At 43.8% G+C, this 19,594-nt stretch overlaps 1 protein-coding gene across 2 annotated transcripts in view; it reads right to left on the reverse strand.

Moving 5' to 3' along the window:
• c2cd5 (C2 calcium dependent domain containing 5) overlaps positions 1 to 19,594 on the reverse strand; it is a 75,468-nt gene that overhangs the window by 46,469 nt on the left and 9,405 nt on the right. For both annotated transcript variants that reach the window (XM_084169490.1, XM_084169489.1), the window contains exons 9-10: positions 12,956 to 13,044; positions 11,529 to 11,637 (exon numbers count right to left, since the gene is read on the reverse strand). In XM_084169490.1, the coding sequence (XP_084025616.1) occupies positions 11,529 to 11,637; positions 12,956 to 13,044 (198 nt within the window). The remainder of the gene's footprint in view (positions 1 to 11,528; positions 11,638 to 12,955; positions 13,045 to 19,594) is intronic.

Genomic DNA, 19,594 nt, shown 5'->3' on the forward strand with positions numbered 1-19,594 from the left:
GATCTTGGCCAACAACCTCCTTCCCTCAGTAAGAGCATTGAAGATGGGTCGTGGCTGGGTCTTCCAGCATGACAATGACCCGAAACACACAGCCAGGGCAACTAAGGAGTGGCTCCGTAAGAAGCATCTCAAGGTCCTGGAGTGGCCTAGCCAGTCTCCAGACCTGAACCCAATAGAAAATCTTTGGAGGGAGCTGAAAGTCCGTATTGCCCAGTGACAGCCCCGAAACCTGAAGGATCTGGAGAAGGTCTGTATGGAGGAGTGGGCCAAAATCCCTGCTGCAGTGTGTGCAAACCTGGTCAAGACCTACAGGAAACGTATGATCTCTGTAATTGCAAACAAAGGTTTCTGTACCAAATATTAAGTTCTGCTTTTCTGATGTATCAAATACTTATGTCATGCAATAAAATGCTAATTAATTACTTAAAAATCATACAATGTGATTTTCTGGATTTTTGTTTTAGATTCAGTCTCTCACAGTTGAAGTGTACCTATGATAAAAATTACAGACCTCTACATGCTTTGTAATTAGGAAAACCTGCAAAATCGGCAGTGTATCAAATACTTGTTCTCCCCACTGTATATAGTGCTGTGAAAAGGTATTTACCCCCTTTTCTAATTTTCTCTACTTTTGCATATTTTTGATAATGAATGTTATCAGATCTTCAACCAAATCCTAATATTAGATAAAGGGAACTCAGAACAAATAACACAAGTACATACTTGTTTCATTTATTTCATAAACAAAGCTATGCAACACCCAATGCCCCTGTGTGAAAAAGTAATTGCCCCCTTATACTCAATAACTGGTTGTGCCACCTTTAGCTGCAATGACTCCAACCAAAAACTTCCGGTAGTTGTTGATCAGTCTCTCACGTCTCTGTGGAGGAATTTTGGCCCACTCTTCCATGCAGAATTGCTTTAATTCAGCAACATTTGTGGGTTTTCAAGCATGAATTGCTCATTTCAAGTCCTGCCACAACATCTCAATTGGGATTAATTCTGGACTCCCTGTTCACCCATGACTGTATGGCCAAGCACGACTCCAACACCATCACTAAGTTTACCGACGACACAACAGTGGTAGGCCTGATCACCAACAATGATGAGACAGCCTATAGGGAGGAGGTCAGAGACCTGGCCGTGTGGTGCCAGGATAACAACCTCTCCCTCAACGTGATCAAGAAAAAGGAGATGATTGTGGACTACAGGAAAAGGAGGACAGAGCACGCCCCCATTCTCATCGACAGGGCTGTGGTGGAGCAGGTTGAGAGCTTAAAGTTCCTTGGTGTCCATATCACCAACAAACTATCATGGTCCAAACACACCAAGACAGTCGTGCAGGGCACGACAAAGCCTATTCCCCCTCAGGAGACTGAAAAGATTTGGCATGGTTCTCAGATCCTCAAAAAGTTATACAGCTGGACCATCGAGAGCATCCTGACTGGTTGCATCACTGCCTGGTATGGCAACTGCTCAGCCTCCGACTGCAAAGCACTACAGAGGGTAGTGCGTACGGCCCAGTACATCACTGGGGCCAAGCTTCCTGCCATCCAGGACCTCTATACCAGGCGGTGTCAGAGGAAGGCCCTCAAAATTGTCAAAGACTCCAGCCACCCTAGTCATAGACTGTTCTCTCTGTTACCGCACGGCAAGCGGTACCGGAGCGCCAAGTGTAGGTCAAAAAGGCTTCTTAACAGCTTCTACCCCCAAGCCATAAGACTCCTGAACAGCTAATCAAATGGCTACCGGGACTATTTGTATTGTCTCCCCCCGTAAGGTCTACACCTGTTGTATTCAGCGCATGTCTTTGACTAGGACATTCCAAAACTTCAAATGTGTTGCTTTTTAGCCATTTTCATGTAGACTTGATTGTGTGTTTTGGATTATTGTCTTGCTGCATGACCCAGCCCCGCTCAGCTTCAACTCACAGACAGATGGCCTGACATTCTCTTGTAGAATTATCTGATACAGAGCAGAATTCATAGTTCCTTCTATTATTCTAGTATGAAAAAAAAAAAAAAAAAAAAAATGTATGCACTCACTAACTGTAAGTGTAAATGACTAAAATGTATTGGACATTATTGATTAGACATTATTTGGAAAGGCACACACCTGTCTATATAAGGTCCCACAGTTGACAGTGCATGTCAGAGCAAAAACCAAGCCATGAGGTTGAAGGAATTGTCTGTTGAGTTCCGAGACAGGATTGCGTCGAGGCATAGACCTGGGGAAGGGTACCAAAAACATTCTGCAGCATTGAACGTCCCCATGAACACAGTGGCCTCCATGATTCTTAAATGGAAGAAGTTTGGAACCACCAAGACTCTTCCTAAAGCTGGCCGCCCGGCCAAACTGAGCAATCGGGGGAGAAGGGCCTTGGTCAGGGAGGTGACCAAGAACCCGATGGTCACTCAGAGAGCTCCAGAGTTCCTCTGTGGAGATGGGAGAACCTTCTAGAAGGACAACCATCTCTGCAGCACTCCACAAATCAGGCCTTTACGGTAGATGGCCAGACACAAGCCACTCCTCAGTAAAAGGTACATGACAGCCCGCTTGGAGCTCTGGTCTGATTAAACTAAGATTGAGCTCTTTGGCCTGAATGCCAAGCGTCACGTCTGGAGGAAACCTGGCACCATCCCTACAGTAAAGTATGGTGGTGGCAGCATCATGCCGTTGGGATGTTTTTCAGCAGCAGGGACTGGGAGACTAGTCAGGATCGAGGGAAAGATGAACAGAGCAAAGTACAGAGAGAGATCCTTGATGAAAACCTGCTCCAGAGCGCTCAGGACCTCAGACTGGGGCGAAGGTTCACCTTCCAACAGGACAATGACCCTAAGCACACAGCTAAGACAATGCAGGAGTGGCTTTGGGACAAGTCTGAATGTCCTTGAGTGGCCCAGCCAGAGCCCAGACTTGAACCCAATCGAACATCTCTGGAGAGACCTGAAAATGGCTGTGCAGCGACGCTCCCCATTCAACCTGACAGAGCTTGAGGGGATCTGCAGAGAAGAATGGGACAAACTCTCCAAATACAGGTGTGCCAAGCTTGTAGCGTCATACCCAAGAACATTCGAGGCTGTAATCGCTGCCAAAGGTGTTTCAACAAAGTACTGAGTAAAGGGGTCTCAATATTTATGTAAATGTGATATTTTTTATACATTTGCAATAATCTCTCCAGAGTTTAATTACAGCCAATTTTAGAATAAGGCTGTAACGTAACAAAATGTGGAAAAAGTGAAGGGGTCTGACTACTTTCCGAATGCACTATATATTTCACTAGGTCAGAATATTTCAGAAAAGGAACGGTTTAGGCCTATTTATTGTTTAAGCTAATTATTCAATGGTCGCTTTGTTATTTTATTTTAAAACTAAAATGCTTTATTGCATTTCACATCATGAATGACTCATATGCTGCGTGATGACATTAACTAATAAATTACTGATTGATACAGTAGCCTATATAAGTATTGAAATATAGGCCTAAGTAAGTTACGGTATTAAGACTAAACAGGATGTGCTCTTAGGCCTACAGCTCGATGGTGGTTATACAAGGATGCTATACTAAGCCTACTAATGATAATGGCATTACTTATTATTATAATGATGATCATCATAATAATAATAACAATAGTAATAATAACAATAAGAAGGAGCGGCAGGTAGCTTAGTGGTTAAGAGCGTTGTGCCAGTAACCGAAAGGTCGCTGGTTCTAATCCCCGAGCTGACTAGGTGAAAAATCTGTCGATGTGCCCTTGAGTAAGGCACTTAACCCTAATTGCTCCTGTAAGTCGCTCTGGATAAGAGCGTCTGCTAAATGACTAAAATGTAAATGTAAATCAAGGAAAAAGGAGGGTTATTATTATAAATACAATTTCTCTGACAGTTTGGAACAGTGTAATTACTAAATAAATTATAAATAATACCAGAGGGTCTAACGAAAAAAAAGTGTAAAGCCTTTATTACAGCATAACAAAGATTAAAAACAGCCGAATTTGTGAAATTGTTGCGTGAGGCTTGGTGCTCACGGACTCAGTAGGCTATCAATCAAACACTCAAACAGGCAGGTAGTCTTATTTCTGTAGATACAGTCATGGCCAAAATTGTTGGCACCCCTGAAATTTTTCCAGAAAATGAAGTATTTCTCACAGAAAAGTATTGAAATTACACATGTTTTGCTATGCACATGTTTATTTCCTTTGTGTGTATTGGAATAACACAAAAAAAACAGGAAAAAAGCAAATTTGACATAATTTCACACAAAACTCAAAAAATGGGCCGGACAAAATGATTGGCACCCTTAACTTAATATTTAGTTGCACACCCTTTGGAAAAAATAACTGAAATCAGTCGCTTCCTATAACCATCAATAAGCTTCTTACACCTCTCACCCGGAATTTTGGACCACTCTTCTTTTGCAAACTGCTCCAGGTCTCTCATATTGGATGGGTGCCTTTTCCCAACAGCAATTTTAAGATCTCTCCACAGGTGTTCAATGGGATTAAGATCTGGACTCATTGCTGGCCACTTCAGAACTCTCCAGCGCTTTGTTGCCATCCATTTCTGGGTGCTTTTTGAAGTATGTTTGGGGTCATTGTCCTGCTGGAAGACCCATGATCTCGGACGCAAACCCAGCTTTCTGACACTGGGCCCTACATTGCGACCCAAAATCCTTTGGTAATCCTCAGATTTCATGATGCCTTGCACACAGTCAAGGCACCCAGTGCCAGAGGCAGCAAAACAACCCCAAAACATCTTTGAACCTCCACCATATTTGACTGTAGGTACTGTGTTCTTTTCTTTGAAGGCTTCATTACATTTTCGGTAAACAGTAGAACGATGTGCTTTACCAAAAAGCTCTATCTTGGTCTCATCTGTCCATAAGACGTTCTCCCAGAAGGAATTTGGCTTACTCATGTACATTTTGGCAAACTGTAGTCTTGCTTTTTTACATCTCTGTGTCAGCAGTGGGGTCCTCCTGGGTCTCCTGCCATAGCGTTTCATTTCATTCAAATTTCGACGTATAGTTCGCGCTGACACTGATGCACCCTGAGCCTGCAGGACAGCTTGAATTTCTTTGGAACTTGTTTGGGGCTGCTTATCCACCATCCGGACTATCCTGCGTTGCAACCTTTCATCAATTTTTCTCTTCCGTCCACGTCCAGGGAGATTAGCTACAGTGCCATGGGTTGCAAACTTCTTGATCATGTTGCGCACTGTGGACAAAGGAACATCTAGATCTCTGGAGATGGACTTGTAACCTTGAGATTGTTGATATTTTTCCACAATTTTGGTTCTCAAGTCCTCAGACAGTTCTCTTTTCCTCTTTCTGTTCTCCATGCTTAGTGTGGCACACACAGAAACACAATGCAAAGACTGAGTCAACTTCTCTCCTTTTTATCTGCTTTCAGGTGTGATTTTTAGATTGCCCACACCTGTTACTTGCCCCAGGTGAGTTTAAAGGAGCATCACATGCTTGGAACAAACTTATTTATCCACAATTTTGAAAGGGTGCCAATAACTTTGTCCGGCCCATTTTTTTAGTTTTGTGTGAAATTATGTCAAATTTGCTTTTTTCCTGTTTTTTTTTGTGTTATTCCAATACACACAAAGGAAATAAACATGTGCATAGCAAAACATGTGTAATTTCAATACTTTTCTGTGAGAAATACTTAATTTTCTGGAAAAATTTCAGGGGTGCCAACAATTTTGGCCATGACTGTATATATGGATGATTTATAAAGCCAGGCACATTTAACAGTTAGGCTATTGATTATAGACCTAATTAAGTTGGGGTTTCCTCTCTCCTCACTTTTCATAGACACTTAAGGCAAGGGCTGTTTTTATGGTAGAATTAAACACCTATATGCCTTAAATGTTTATGGATTGAGAACCAGTTGAAGGGTTAATACAGAGCAGAGACATTTATGTGTTTTTCATAACTCCCTGCAGCTGGTCTGGGTATGTCAATGACATGTGATGGAGATACAACTCCTCGTGATGGCTGTGTGGAGATTGGAGTAACAATGGAACTAGTGTTATCATTTGTTTGTGCTTATGACCTGACACATAGCCACATGCACATAATCTCAAGGACCAGGGAGGATGGTAAATGATAAACGCTTAAATGTATGTGGTTGAGAATGGGTTATGGATGACATGTTTAAACCATGTTTAAGTATTAATTGATATGTTTTATAATGTGTTATGAAATGATAAAGGTAAAACAGAATGGACATGATTGATACTTTGTACTTCAGATATATGTCTGGATAGTGAAAATAGTCAATACAGAGTGTGATTGTTCTTTAACGTACGTATGTACATAATTTTTTGAGTCACGCCACTAATAAGATACAGAGGCCCCATTTAGAGAAGCGCAAGTAGCCCCCGTGAGTAGCCAACATGTGATACTGAAATATGTTATTCATTCACATAGAGAGGAGTGACTATGTATGTTGTATCAGTGTGACTTGCATTTGTGTCTGTATAAAAGGAGCGCTCCGGTTCAGGGCAAGCAGTTGTTCCATGGAGCAAGCTCGGCTTTGTTATGCAAATAATAAAAGTCTAATTTTTGGATTCACAAGTTCCAGTCTCTTGAGAAATATTTTTGAGTTGACTACTTTTGAGTCAAATATTTCTACGACATATTTGGCGAGCTTTGCCAGGAGTCGACAACAGGGGCCAGAGACGGTGTACATCTGCAGTTGTGAAACGGCTTGGACGGACCATACAAACAAAAGCGGACACTTAAAAAAAAAAAGGTAAGACAAGTTCTTACTTATATAGTATAAAGTTTGTGTGGTTCGATCCGGGGCACGGCCTCAGCTGCAGAGTTGACTACTTTTGAGTCAAATATTTCTACGACATTTTCTCGTCTCCTAACTCTGCTGCTGCCTCCGCCGCATTGTTCTCAACACCAATATGCTGGTTAACTTTGATTTTATGGACAAAGCAACATGGTCTTGGAAAATGCGCCAATTCAATAGCCACCACCGACGTGTTGCAGAACCGCGGACACCAACCACTATCCAATGCGGGAGAAAGAGCAATTGTTATAAAATAATATCATTTTTATTTGTGTTGCACCATTCTTACATAATATAACCATATACAATTTCAGTAGCACATGTCTTAAGACTGATGGACTGTGCCATCCCAACAGCCTCCACAATGGATCAGTCCACTCAGACAGGCGCGAATCAGACAGGTGTCTTCTACACCATGATTATTATTTTTATAAATGTTTTGCTACTGCTCGACTAAAGAAATATCGGTCAACCAACAGCCTATCGACCAAACAATCGACCAGTCGACTAAATGGGGTCAGCCCTTATGTATAGTCACATGTATTTAGCGCGTCTTACCTAGATATGGTCGCATCAGGTTTACCATCAGAGGGGAATGCCTCGTCTCCCACAAAGACATATGGGCTCAGTGTTTGGCCCCCGGCAAGCACTCTGGCCTTGGTAGCGGCAGCTGGCCTGCAATGAGTAGGGAGCCGGAATTGGGAGCCGAACTTGCTTTGTGAGAAGATTCCCGCATCTCCCTCCCGACCATATGAGCCCACGTCAATCATGGTGAAGCGGTACTTTGCGTCGCAGACTGCTATCAGGACCAATAAGAAAAAAGCCCTTGTAGTTGTTGTAGTAGTAGTACTCGCTTGCCGAGTTTTACGGAGCTTGGATCCGAATATGTTTTCCGTCGACAGCTCCTGCACAAAATTGATAATTCCAGCGCTGCTGAAGCAAGTCGTCAAATCTGGCAACCGACATCCGAAAGTGTTGAACATGTCTTTCCTCGTCAATGCTTCGCATAGGTTAGACAAGATACATGTATTCTCCATTGTCCACTCTTGCTGTGTTCAGTGGATGAACTTCTTGCCATTTTCTCCGTCGTTTTTTTCTCTCCTCCTGAGTAGTAAGAGCAGTTTAAACTCTTGCTGTTCAAGCTCTAGCAATTGCAATTCATGAGAGACATGTTTGCTTCTGCATCTGTGGCTAAAAAGTAGCGTTGAAAAAGCATAGAACACCAGACTAGCCAGACATTTAGCTAGCTAATATTTGTGTAAACAAAAGGCATATAACACCGGATCAGAAAGTTCAAATGTCGTCACTAGCTACTAGGCTTGGGCAATATACAGTTTGTACCGTATACCGGGGTATTTCAAAATACAGACAGTATGACTTTCAATACCGTTTATTTATTTTTTAAATAATATTATTATTAAATGATATCCTGCTCAGTGCTGCAGCTATGCATTTGGTTTGCTAACTTGCTAGCTAAACGACTAGATGTCAAGAAGAAGCTTCTTGGTTACAGCAGAGACATTCAATCCCCTCCTGGATCAAGATCCCTGTTGCCTAAATAGTTTTGTGCGTCCCCCAAAAAATTTACAGAAACGGTATGACAGTTATGAAAATCTGGATACCGCCCAACCCTACTAGCTAAAGTCAGAGAGTGCCATGTATGGAACGCTGTTTGGGTCTTTCCATGTCAAAAAAGATACATGTTAAATAACACTATTTGAAGCGTCAAATAAGCTTTTAATTTGACATGTCAAATAATACAATCCTATTATAGAATGTTGTGTGTGCTGAATTTGCATGTGCAAGCCAAACGCCACCACTACAATTAGTAGCACTGTCAAAGCTGTACTAAAAAAAGTCTGCAAACAAGCACACTCCGACCACGAGCGATGTGTTTACAATACCGCGTTGGTAATAAGGAATTAATTGTTTGACCGAATGGGAAAACATCTATGTGAGCATTTGATCAAACGAGCAGGATCAAAAATGTTTGCAAATACCTTTGATACAGATGTTATTAGCAACTTCTGGGGTAGCTAGCTAGCTAGCTAGCTAGCTTTAGCTTGGTACCTCGCTAGCACCAATGCAACTAGCCTGAAAACAATGACCAGTAGAAACTGCAGTCATTTTCAATATTCTTAGCAATGATTTAGGAATCCATGTGAGTAAGTATTAGCTAGGTAGCCACTTGTTGTTCACTTATTGAAATTGAACTTCAGTTCATGAAAATATCTAGCTAGCCAGCTACTTAACCCTGTTGACCAAAGCTAACGTTATAAGCAGCCAGTAAGCTTCATCTATTACGCAAATATTAGCATTGTAGCTCTTATCGCAGGACTGTGACTGTGTGAAATCACCTCCCAAGTCAGCCTATTGTGCGTACTGACATTCATATTGCACTGTACAGCCCTACCTAAGGATTGGGGATCAATGAAATGGGGTATCAGTCTACTTCACCCAAGTACTTTTTTCCCCAGCATCATCCTCAGAGTTATCAGACACCAAAACATCCACGTTGTATTGTTTTTCCTCTGGAATAGTGTTCAATACACATAGTAGGTTGACTGGTACAATACATGTGGCTCAATTCACAGTGGTTTCAGAGTCCCGCAATAAGAGCTACGACGCTAATGTTCTCTGGGTGTCACTGAGTAGACTGATACCCCATGTCATTGATCTATTATCCATAGGTAAGGCTGTACAGTGAAATAAGTATGCCCCCAATGCAATTCTAAAGTCTAATACATACAGTGTGATTTCAACAGATTTTTGTCAAATTAACAAATTGTCTTTTGTTGAATTTATATAACATTCCAACCTCGTTTAGCATGATCTATTCAATTATGGCATAATTCCACTATTTGTATTAATTTGCATCACAGTCAATGACATACTTTTATTTTGAAGGCTAACCGCAAATTCCACTATTGTGGCTAATCCTTATTGTGGCTAGCTTCACATAGGTGGGTCCGACCACTATTAATCAAATAAAAACAGTTTGATAAATTAGGGGTATTTTAGATGACACCTAGCTAGAGAGTTAGCTAGCTAACTATAGCTACTTAAACAGATGTCGTTCTGCTATGTTTTTGGAGAAGAACATTGGTTTGCATTCATCAGCTAGCTAGCTTTTTTGTTTGGGGAAGGGCATGTATACGTCTCGATAAATCGTTGTGACATACGAAACACGAGTGATAGTGTAATCAATATGTAATAACTACGTAAAAAATTAATGAACGTGTTAAATTATTATGTGACGTGCAGTCATATTCAGGTCCTGATTGGTCAACAAGCTTATGTGACGCTTCAGATAGTGTTATTTGACACGTCAAACAGTGTTATTGACACGCAAAGACCCAAACGGCCTTCCATAGCCACGGACCCTCTTGTTTGGTAAGCTACTCTGGCTATCCAAGCCCCATAGTGGATATACAAGGCGGACTTCCTCTCTGGGTGGAACACAACGTCTATGTGGACAAAAGTGATTGCTACCCCCCAAAAACCTGCCGCCGCCCCCTTGCACATGCATGCACGTCCATCGACGGAGTGAAGCTTGTAGCCACCTTAAGGCTTTGGAGTACAGACCACATCAGGCCAGAGCCTCCTACAGCCCAAAAGACCAACACATGACACAGCCAAGCCACAGCACACCACAGCACACCACAGCCATGCACTAACAAACCTCAATACCAGGGGGCAGCAAACAACACACACAGCACAGAGAGGAAGCTACTACACACATACCACACACACACACACAACTATCACACACACATCTAGCAGATCCAGGTAGGAGTCCCCCATAACCACAGATCTAGGATCAGATTAACCCACCCCTAATCCTAACCTTAACCATTAGGAGGATGAAAACATAATCTGACCCAATATCAGTGACCCCGGGCGTCGGGCCAGTAACCGAAAGGTCGCTGGTTCGAATCCCCGAGCCGGCAAGGTGAACAAAATATGCAGTTCTGCCTTTGAACAAGGCAGTTAACCCCGAACAACAACTGCTCCCTGGGCACCGACGACATGGACGTCGAGTAAGGCAGCCCCCGCACCTCTCTGATTCAGAGGGGTTGGGTTAAATGCATTAGACACATTTTGGTTGAATGCATTCAGTTGTGTAACTGACTAGGTATCCCCTTTCATTTCCCAGTTGTTAGGGGTTAGCAGTTCCCTACAGGGCAGGATAGGGCTGAAGGCCTAGTGTGAACCTCCCTCTCTCTCTCTGGAACATGGTGGGACAGGCCTTAGGAAGCAACTTTAGAAAGATTCACCTGCTGTAACCATGGGCTGTCGGCTATTCCCATTCTCCACCCTTCGGCAGAAGTAGTACACACTTGGGGAGAAGGGTGTAGAATCGGGGCACAGGCACATACTGCCACCAGGGGGATAATGGGCCAATGATGTATATAAATCATTGGTGCTAGCACACACAGAATGGGATCAATGATATAGCTACCTCGCTAATAGTTATAAACTCTAGCAGACTAACACACTGATCCCACTATGTGTGACACCCCTCTAGCCCTTTACTGATCCCTAATACAGATGATCCCATTGAGTTTAAACATCACTTTTACAAGAGAGACCTGTCATGTCATAATCATAATCTAACTTGCCTGGAAACACAAGCTACACTGCAACATGGAATACAACCTGTAACACACGTTGCCGTGTTCTCCTATAGCTGGGACCGTGCGGTTCTGGGGAACTCACCAGGGTTGTGTATGCGGTCAAGCAGCTTGACCGAGCGGGCGCTGACCACTCCCCCGATGTGAACCAGGAAGCCGGGGGGAAAACAGGTCAACGTGAAGAAGGGGAACTCCTGAAAATACACAGGGTCAGAAAAAGTCTGGTTAGGGGTCAAACCTGTCTCCGTGACAGTAGAATGAAGGATTGGCTCAACCCCATCTTCATCATACAATATGGTGCAGGGTTGTAAGGGCATAAGATAGAAGAGAAAAACCCACACTGACTGAAAGAAGTACTAACATATTTAATTAATTTAGTAGCAGCAGCGGAGTAATCTGCTAAATGAGTTAGTGTTGGTTCTTCTCTTCTACCTCAGATACACAACTAGACAGAGGACAGGCAGGCAGAGAGTATACAACAGGCCTCAAGTCAAGGCCTGGAGGTCTGCAGTACTGCTGGCTGGCTTTTCTCCCTGCTAGTTAGTTCAATTGATTGATTATCACCAAGGTCTGAATCAGTCCCTGATTAGAGGGGGAAGGATGCAAACCAACAGGACTACTGATCTCGAGGTCTGGATTTGAATAACCCTGATATACAGTTTATACAATAACAGCATACCAGTAATACAATGCAGAGTTTAATTGAACATCTCATTGTGTAACAGAGAGTCAGCCTCCTGCTGTGACAGTCTGTAGTCAACCCAGTGTGTAAAAGGTGTGATCCAGGACAGGTGTCATCCAGATGATGGGGTAGTGAGTGGGACGGCAATCCCCCATGCAGAGTGAGGCTGTGTGTTTCAGACATGCCAATGTTATGGATATGAGGAACTGCTACAGCATACTGGTCTAGACCAGCAATTTCCTAACCTGAGTAATAGTGATATTGCCATGGTAACGGAGTGGAGCGTGCTTGTTACTATCGATCGGGGGGGGGGGGGACTAAGGCTGCATCTCAACAATCTACCTTTCTTCTCTCCTCTATCTGCACTGGTGACAAATGACAGAACTGAACAGGTAAAAGCATATCGCTAGTAGGTATCCTCCATGTTGCTTCTACCTGTCCTGTGTTAACAGATCAGTGCAGATGGAGAAGAGGAAGTTGCTGTAGACTTTTGAGAAACAGTCCAACTCAAGAGTAGAATCTCTGAGCAGAACCCAGACAGGAAAGAGGTTTAATAGAGGCATCCAGAACAGTGAGTGAGTGTGTGTGTGTGTGTGTGTGTGTGTGTGTGAGTGTGTGTGTGGGTGTGTGTGTGTGTGGGTGAGAGACATACCCTGGTGTTTACAAATATACCAGAGGATGAGGCTCCCTGAGAGAAAGAAGTGGTCAAGAGGATGGAGAAAGGGAACATTATTCAATCTTACATAATCATACTTCACCCTCACACACTCTTCACAATTACCCATTCACACAGCTAAATGCGGTATGGTGTGTGCGGTGTGTGTGCGTACCCTCTGCTCCAATGCTGATTGGGCCTGCTGTCTGAGGAGGGTCTTCAGAGGCCCTGCCTCTTTTCCAACGCTGCCCCCACTCCCCATCCCTGATAGGATGAGAGAACAACACTTCACCAATCACATCGCTTCATCACAGATAGCTGGCATTCCTCAAAAACCATAGGAAGTAAGTAAGTACCCTTGACAGGCCTTGGCTTGTGTGAGCCGGAACGCCTCGACAACCATGCAAATCCCATATTAATCCTATCCCTTAGACTACCAGGCTAATATCTATACTGAACAAAAATATAAACGCAACATGCAAAGTGTTGGTCCCATGTTTCAAGACCTGAAATAAAAGATCCCAGAAATGTTCCATACGCACAAAAATCTTATTTTGCTCAAATTTTGTGCACAAATGTGTTTACATCCCTGTTAGTGAGCATTTCTCCTTTGCCAAGATAATCCATCCACCTGACAGGTATGGCATATCAATAAACTGATTAAACAGCATGATCCTTAAACAGGTGCACCTTGTGCTGGGGACAACAAAAGGCCACTCTAAAATGTGCAGTTTTGGTCAAACAATGCCACAGATGTCTCAAGTTGAGGGAGCGTGCAATTGGCATGCTGACTGCAGGAATGTCCAACAGAGCTGCAGCCCGTCTGGTGTTCAACCTTCCCAAGTTCTCTCACGTCACCCCGCTCCATCCACACACTCCACTGGCTTCCAGTTGAAGCTCGCATCTGCTACAAGACCATGGTGCTTGGGGAAAAAAGGATTACAAATTGAGAAATAAATAAATAAAAATAACTATAAAATAACAAAAAAAATACAATAAAATAAAACGAGGGAAAAAAAACTATATATATATATATATACACTGCTCAAAAAAATAAAGGGAACACTTAAACAACACATCCTAAATCTGAATGAATGAAATAATCTTATTAAATACTTTATTCTTTACATAGTTGAATGTGCTGACAACACAATCACAGAAAAATTATCAATGGAAATCAAATGTATCAACCCATGGAGGTCTGGATTTGGAGTCACCCTCAAAATTAAAGTGGAAAACCACACTACAGGCTGATCCAACTTTGATGTAATGTCCTTAAAACAAGTCAAAATTATGCTCAGTAGTGTGTGTGGCCTCCACGTGCCTGTATGACCTCCCTACAACGCCTGGGCATGCTCCTGATGAGGTGGCGGATGGTCTCCTTAGGGATCTCCTCCCAGACCTGGACTAAAGCATCCGCCAACTCCTGGACAGTCTGTGGTGCAACGTGGCGTTGGTGGATGGAGCGAGACATGATGTCCCAGATGTGCTCAATTGGATTCAGGTCTGTGGAATGGGCGAGCCAGTCCATAGCATCAATGCCTTCTTCTTGCAGGAACTGCTGACACACTCCAGCCACATGAGGTCTAGAATTGTCTTGCATTAGGAGGAACCCAGGGCCAACCGCACCAGCATATGGTCTCACAAGGGGTCTGAGGATCTCATCTCGGTACCTAATGGCAGTCAGGCTACCTCTGGCGAGCACATGGAGGGCTGTGCGGCCCCCCAAAGAAATGCCACCCCACACCATGACTGACCCACCGCCAAACCGGTCATGCTGGAGGATGTTGCAGGCAGCAGAACGTTCTCCACGGCGTCTCCAGACTCTGTCACGTCTGTCACGTGCTCAGTGTGAACCTGCTTTCATCTGTGAAGAGCACAGGGCGCCAGTGGCGAATTTGCCAATATTGGTGTTCTCTGGCAAATGCCAAACGTCCTGCACGGTGTTGGGCTGTAAGCACAACCCCCACCTGTGGACGTCGGGCCCTCATACCACCCTCATGGAGTCTGTTTCTGACCGTTTGAGCAGACGCATGCACATTTGTGGCCTGCTGGAGGTCATTTTGCAGGGCTCTGGCAGTGCTCCTCCTGCTCCTCCTTGCACAAAGGCGGAAGTATCAGTCCTGCTGCTGGGTTGTTGCCCTCCTATGGCCTCCTCCACGTCTCCTGATGTACTGGCCTGTCTCCTGGTAGCGCCTCCATGCTCTGGACACCATGCTGACAGACACAGCATACAGTGGGGGAAAAAAGTATTTAGTCAGCCAACAATTGTGCAAGTTCTCCCACTTAAAAAGATGAGAGAGGCCTGTAATTTTCATCATAGGTACAAGTCAACTAGGACAGACAAAATGAGGAAACAAAATCCAGAAAATCACATTGTAGGATTTTTTAATGAATTTATTTGCAAATTATGGTGGAAAATAAGTATTTGGTCAATAACAAAAGTTTCTCAATACTTTGTTATATACCCTTTGTTGGCAATGACACAGGTCAAACGTTTTCTGTAAGTCTTCACAAGGTTGTCACACACTGTTGCTGGTATTTTGGCCCATTCCTCCATGCAGATCTCCTCTAGAGCAGTGATGTTTTGGGGCTGTCGCTGGGCAACACAGACTTTCAACTCCCTCCAAAGATTTTCTATGGGGTTGAGATCTGGAGACTGGCTAGGCCACTCCAGGACCTTGAAATGCTTCGTACGAAGCCACTCCTTCGTTGCCCGGGTGGTGTGTTTGGGATCATTGTCATGCTGAAAGACCCAGCCACGTTTCATCTTCAATGCCCTTGCTGACGGAAGGAGGTTTTCACTCAAAATCTCACGATACATGGCCCCATTCATTCTTTCCTTTACACGGATCAGTCGTCCTGGTCCCTTTGCAGAAAAACAGCCCCAAAGCATGATGTTTCCACCCCATGCTTCACAGTAGGTATGGTGTTCTTTGGATGCAACTCAGCATTCTTTGTCCTCCAAACACGACGAGTTGAGTTTTTACCAAAAAGTTATATTTTGGTTTCATATGACATTCTCCCAATCCTCTTCTGGATCATCCAAATGCACTCTAGCAAACTTCAGACGGGCCTGGACATGTACTGGCTTAAGCAGGGGGACACGTCTTGCACTGCAGGATTTGAGTCCCTGGCGGCGTAGTGTGTTACTGATGGTAGGCTTTGTTACTTTGGTCCCAGCTCTCTGCAGGTCATTCACTAGGTCCCCCCGTGTGGTTCTGGGATTTTTGCTCACCGTTCTTGTGATCATTTTGACCCCACGGGGTGAGATCTTGCGTGGAGCCCCAGATCGAGGGAGATTATCAGTGGTCTTGTATGTCTTCCATTTCCTAATAATTGCTCCCACAGTTGATTTCTTCAAACCAAGCTGCTTACCTATTGCAGATTCAGTCTTCCCAGCCTGGTGCAGGTCTACAATTTTGTTTCTGGTGTCCTTTGACAGCTCTTTGGTCTTGGCCATAGTGGAGTTTGGAGTGTGACTGTTTGAGGTTGTGAACAGGTGTCTTTTATACTGATAACAAGTTCAAACAGGTGCCATTAATACAGGTAACAAGTGGAGGACAGAGGAGCCTCTTAAAGAAGAAGTTACAGGTCTGTGAGAGCCAGAAATCTTGCTTGTTTGTAGGTGACCAAATACTTATTTTCCACCATAATTTGCAAATAAATTCATAAAAAATCCTACAATGTGATTTTCTGGATTTTTTTTTCTCAATTTGTCTGTCATAGTTGACGTGTACCTATGATGAAAATTACAGGCCTCTCTCATCTTTTTAAGTGGGAGAACTTGCACAATTGGTGGCTGACTAAATACTTTTTTTCCCCACTGTACCTTCTTGCCACAGCTCGCATTGATGTGCCATCCTGGATGAGCTGCACTACCTGAGCCACTTGTATGGGTTGTAGACTCCGTCTCATGCTACCACTAGAGTGAAAGCACCGCCAGCATTCAAATGTGACCAAAACATCAACCAGGAAGCATAGAAACTGAGAAGTGGTCTGTGGTCACCACCTGAAGAACCACTTCTTTATTGGGGGTGTCTTGCTAATTGCCTATAATTTCCACCTGTTGTCTATTCCATTTGCACAACAGCATGTGACATTTATTGTCAATCAGTGTCGCTTCCTAAGTGGACAGTTTGATTTCACAGAAGTGTGATTGACTTGGAGTTACATTGTGTTGTTTAAGTGTTCCCTTTACTTTTTTGAGCAGTGTATATATAAAACAAATGAAAAGTAAAAATATACTTAAAAATAAAAAATTAACAATAAAAAAAAAAAAAGAACAAATATAAGAACTAAAACTAAAAAAACAAGAAAAATTAAAAAAATAAGATTTGTAAAGTGGTTGTCCCACTGGCTATCATAAGGTGAATGCACCAATTTGTAAGTCGCTCTGGATAAGAGCGTCTGCTAAATGACGTAAATGTAAATGTAAAATAATTTAATGTTAATTTCTCTACCAAGCCACCAACATCATTTTAGAGAATTTGGCAGTACGTCCAACCGGCCTCACAACTGCACACCACATGTAACCACGCCAGCCCAGGACCTCCACACCTGGCTTTTTCACCCGCAGGATCATCTGAGACCAGCCACCCGGACCAGCCACCCGGACAGCGGACAGAATTTCTGCAAAAACTGTAAGAAACTGTCTCAGGGAAGCTCATGTGCGTGCACGTCGTCCTCACCAGGGTATTGGCGTCATAACTGACTTCAGTGGGCAAATGCTGATCTTCTATGGCCACTGGCATGCTGGAGAAGTGTGCTCTTCACGGATGAATCCCGGTTTCAACTGTACCAGGCAGATGGCAGAAAGCGTGTAGGCGTTGTGTGAGCGAGCGGTTCGCTGATGTCAATGTTGTGAACAGAGTGCCCCATGGTGGTGGTGGGGTTATGGTATGGGCAGGCATAAGCTGCGACAACAAACAAAATGTAATTTTATCGATGGCAATTTGAATGCACAGAGATACCGTGATGAGATCCTGAGGCCCATTGTCGTGCCATTCATCCACCGCCATCACCTCATGTTTCAGCATGATAATGCACAGCCCCGTGTCGCAAGGCTCTGTACACAAATCCTGGAAGCTGAACATGCCCTAGTTCTTCCATGGCCTGCATACTCACCAGACATGTCACCCATTGAGCATGTTTGGGACGCTCACACCAAATAAGGACTGGTTTTCTGATCCACTCCCCTACATTTTTAAGGTATCTGTGACCAACAGATGCATATCTGTATTCCCAGTCATGTGAAATCCATAGATTAGGGCCTAATTAATTTATTTCAATTGACTGATTTCCTAATATAAACTGAAACTCAGTAAAATCTTTGAAATTGTTGCATTTATATTTTTGTTCAGTGTACATAGTAATTACCACACATCTTTGTTAATGACAACATTCCCATACATATACCTGTGAGGATAGAGTCCAAAGAGCTACTTTATTATCCCCTCTGTACACTACTCTACCTGCCACTGGCCTGGCCTGGGAGGCTGCAGACTACGCCACCTTATAGAGACTCATAAACGGGGGTGGGGGTCTGGACATGCCTTAAACCACACATTGAGGTGGAGAAATGGCCAGGAGAAGGTGGTCCCTCCAAGGCAGTCAGTATGAGGGCCAGAGACCAGCAGAGATGAACAATTTACCCAAGGTTAAGTGGGGTAAGGTCAAGCGGGGTAAGGTCTGATTAAATTGTTTTTTCCCCCTCATCAAATCTACACACAATACCCCATATTGCCAAAGCAAAAACAGCTTTTTAGAAATGTTTGCAAATGTACTAAAAATAAACAACTGAAATATCACACTTACGTAAGTATTCAGACCCTTTACTCAGTACTTTGTTGAAGCACCTTTGGCAGCGATTACAGCCTCGAGTCTTCTTGGGTATGACGCTACAAGCTAGGCACACCTGTATTTAGGGAGTTTCTCCCATTCTTCTCTGCAGATCCTCTCAAGCTCTGTCAGGTTGGATGGGGAGCTTCGCTGCACAGCTTTTTTCAGCTCTTTCCAAAGATGTTTGATCGGGTTCAAGTCCGGGCTCTGGCTGGGGCACTCAAGGACATTCAGAGACTTGTCCCGAAGCCACTCTTGCGTTGTCTTGGCTGTGTGCTCAGGGTCGTTGTCCTGTTGGAAGGTGAAACTTTGCCCCAGTCTGAGGTCCTGAATGCTCTGGAGCAGGTTTTCATCAAGGATCTCTCTGTACTTTGCTCCGTTTAATATTTCCCTCGATCCTGACTAGTTTCCCAGTCCCTGCCGCTGAAAAACATCCCCACAGCATGATGCTGCCACCACCACGCTTCGCCGTAGGGATGGTGCCAGGTTTCCTCCAGACGTGACGCTTAGCATTCAGGCCAAAGAGTTCAATCTTGGTTTCATCAGACCACAGAATCTTGTTTCTCATGGTCTGAGAGTCCTTATGGTTCCTTTTGGCAAACTCCAAGCGGGTTGTCATGTGCCTTTTACAAGGGAGTGGCTTCCGTCTGGCCACTCTACTATAAAGGCCTGATTGGTGGAGTGCTGCAGAGATCGTTGTCCTTCTGGAAGGTTCTCCCATCTTCACAGATGAACTCTGGAGCTCTGTCAGTGACCATCTGGTTCATGATCACCTCCCTGACCAAGGCCCTTCTCCCCCGATTGCTCAGTTTGGCAGGGCGGCCAGCTCTAGGAATAGTCTTGGTGGTTCCAAACTTCTTCCATTTAAGAATGATGGAGGCCACTGTGTTCCTGGGGACCTTTAATGCTGCAGAAATGTTTTGGTACCCTTCCCCAGATCTGTTCCTCGATATAATTCTGTCTCGGAGCTCTA

This window comes from Coregonus lavaretus, assembly GCF_964263955.1.
Source record: "Coregonus lavaretus genome assembly, chromosome: 9".
Taxonomy (NCBI): Eukaryota; Metazoa; Chordata; class Actinopteri; order Salmoniformes; family Salmonidae; genus Coregonus; species Coregonus lavaretus.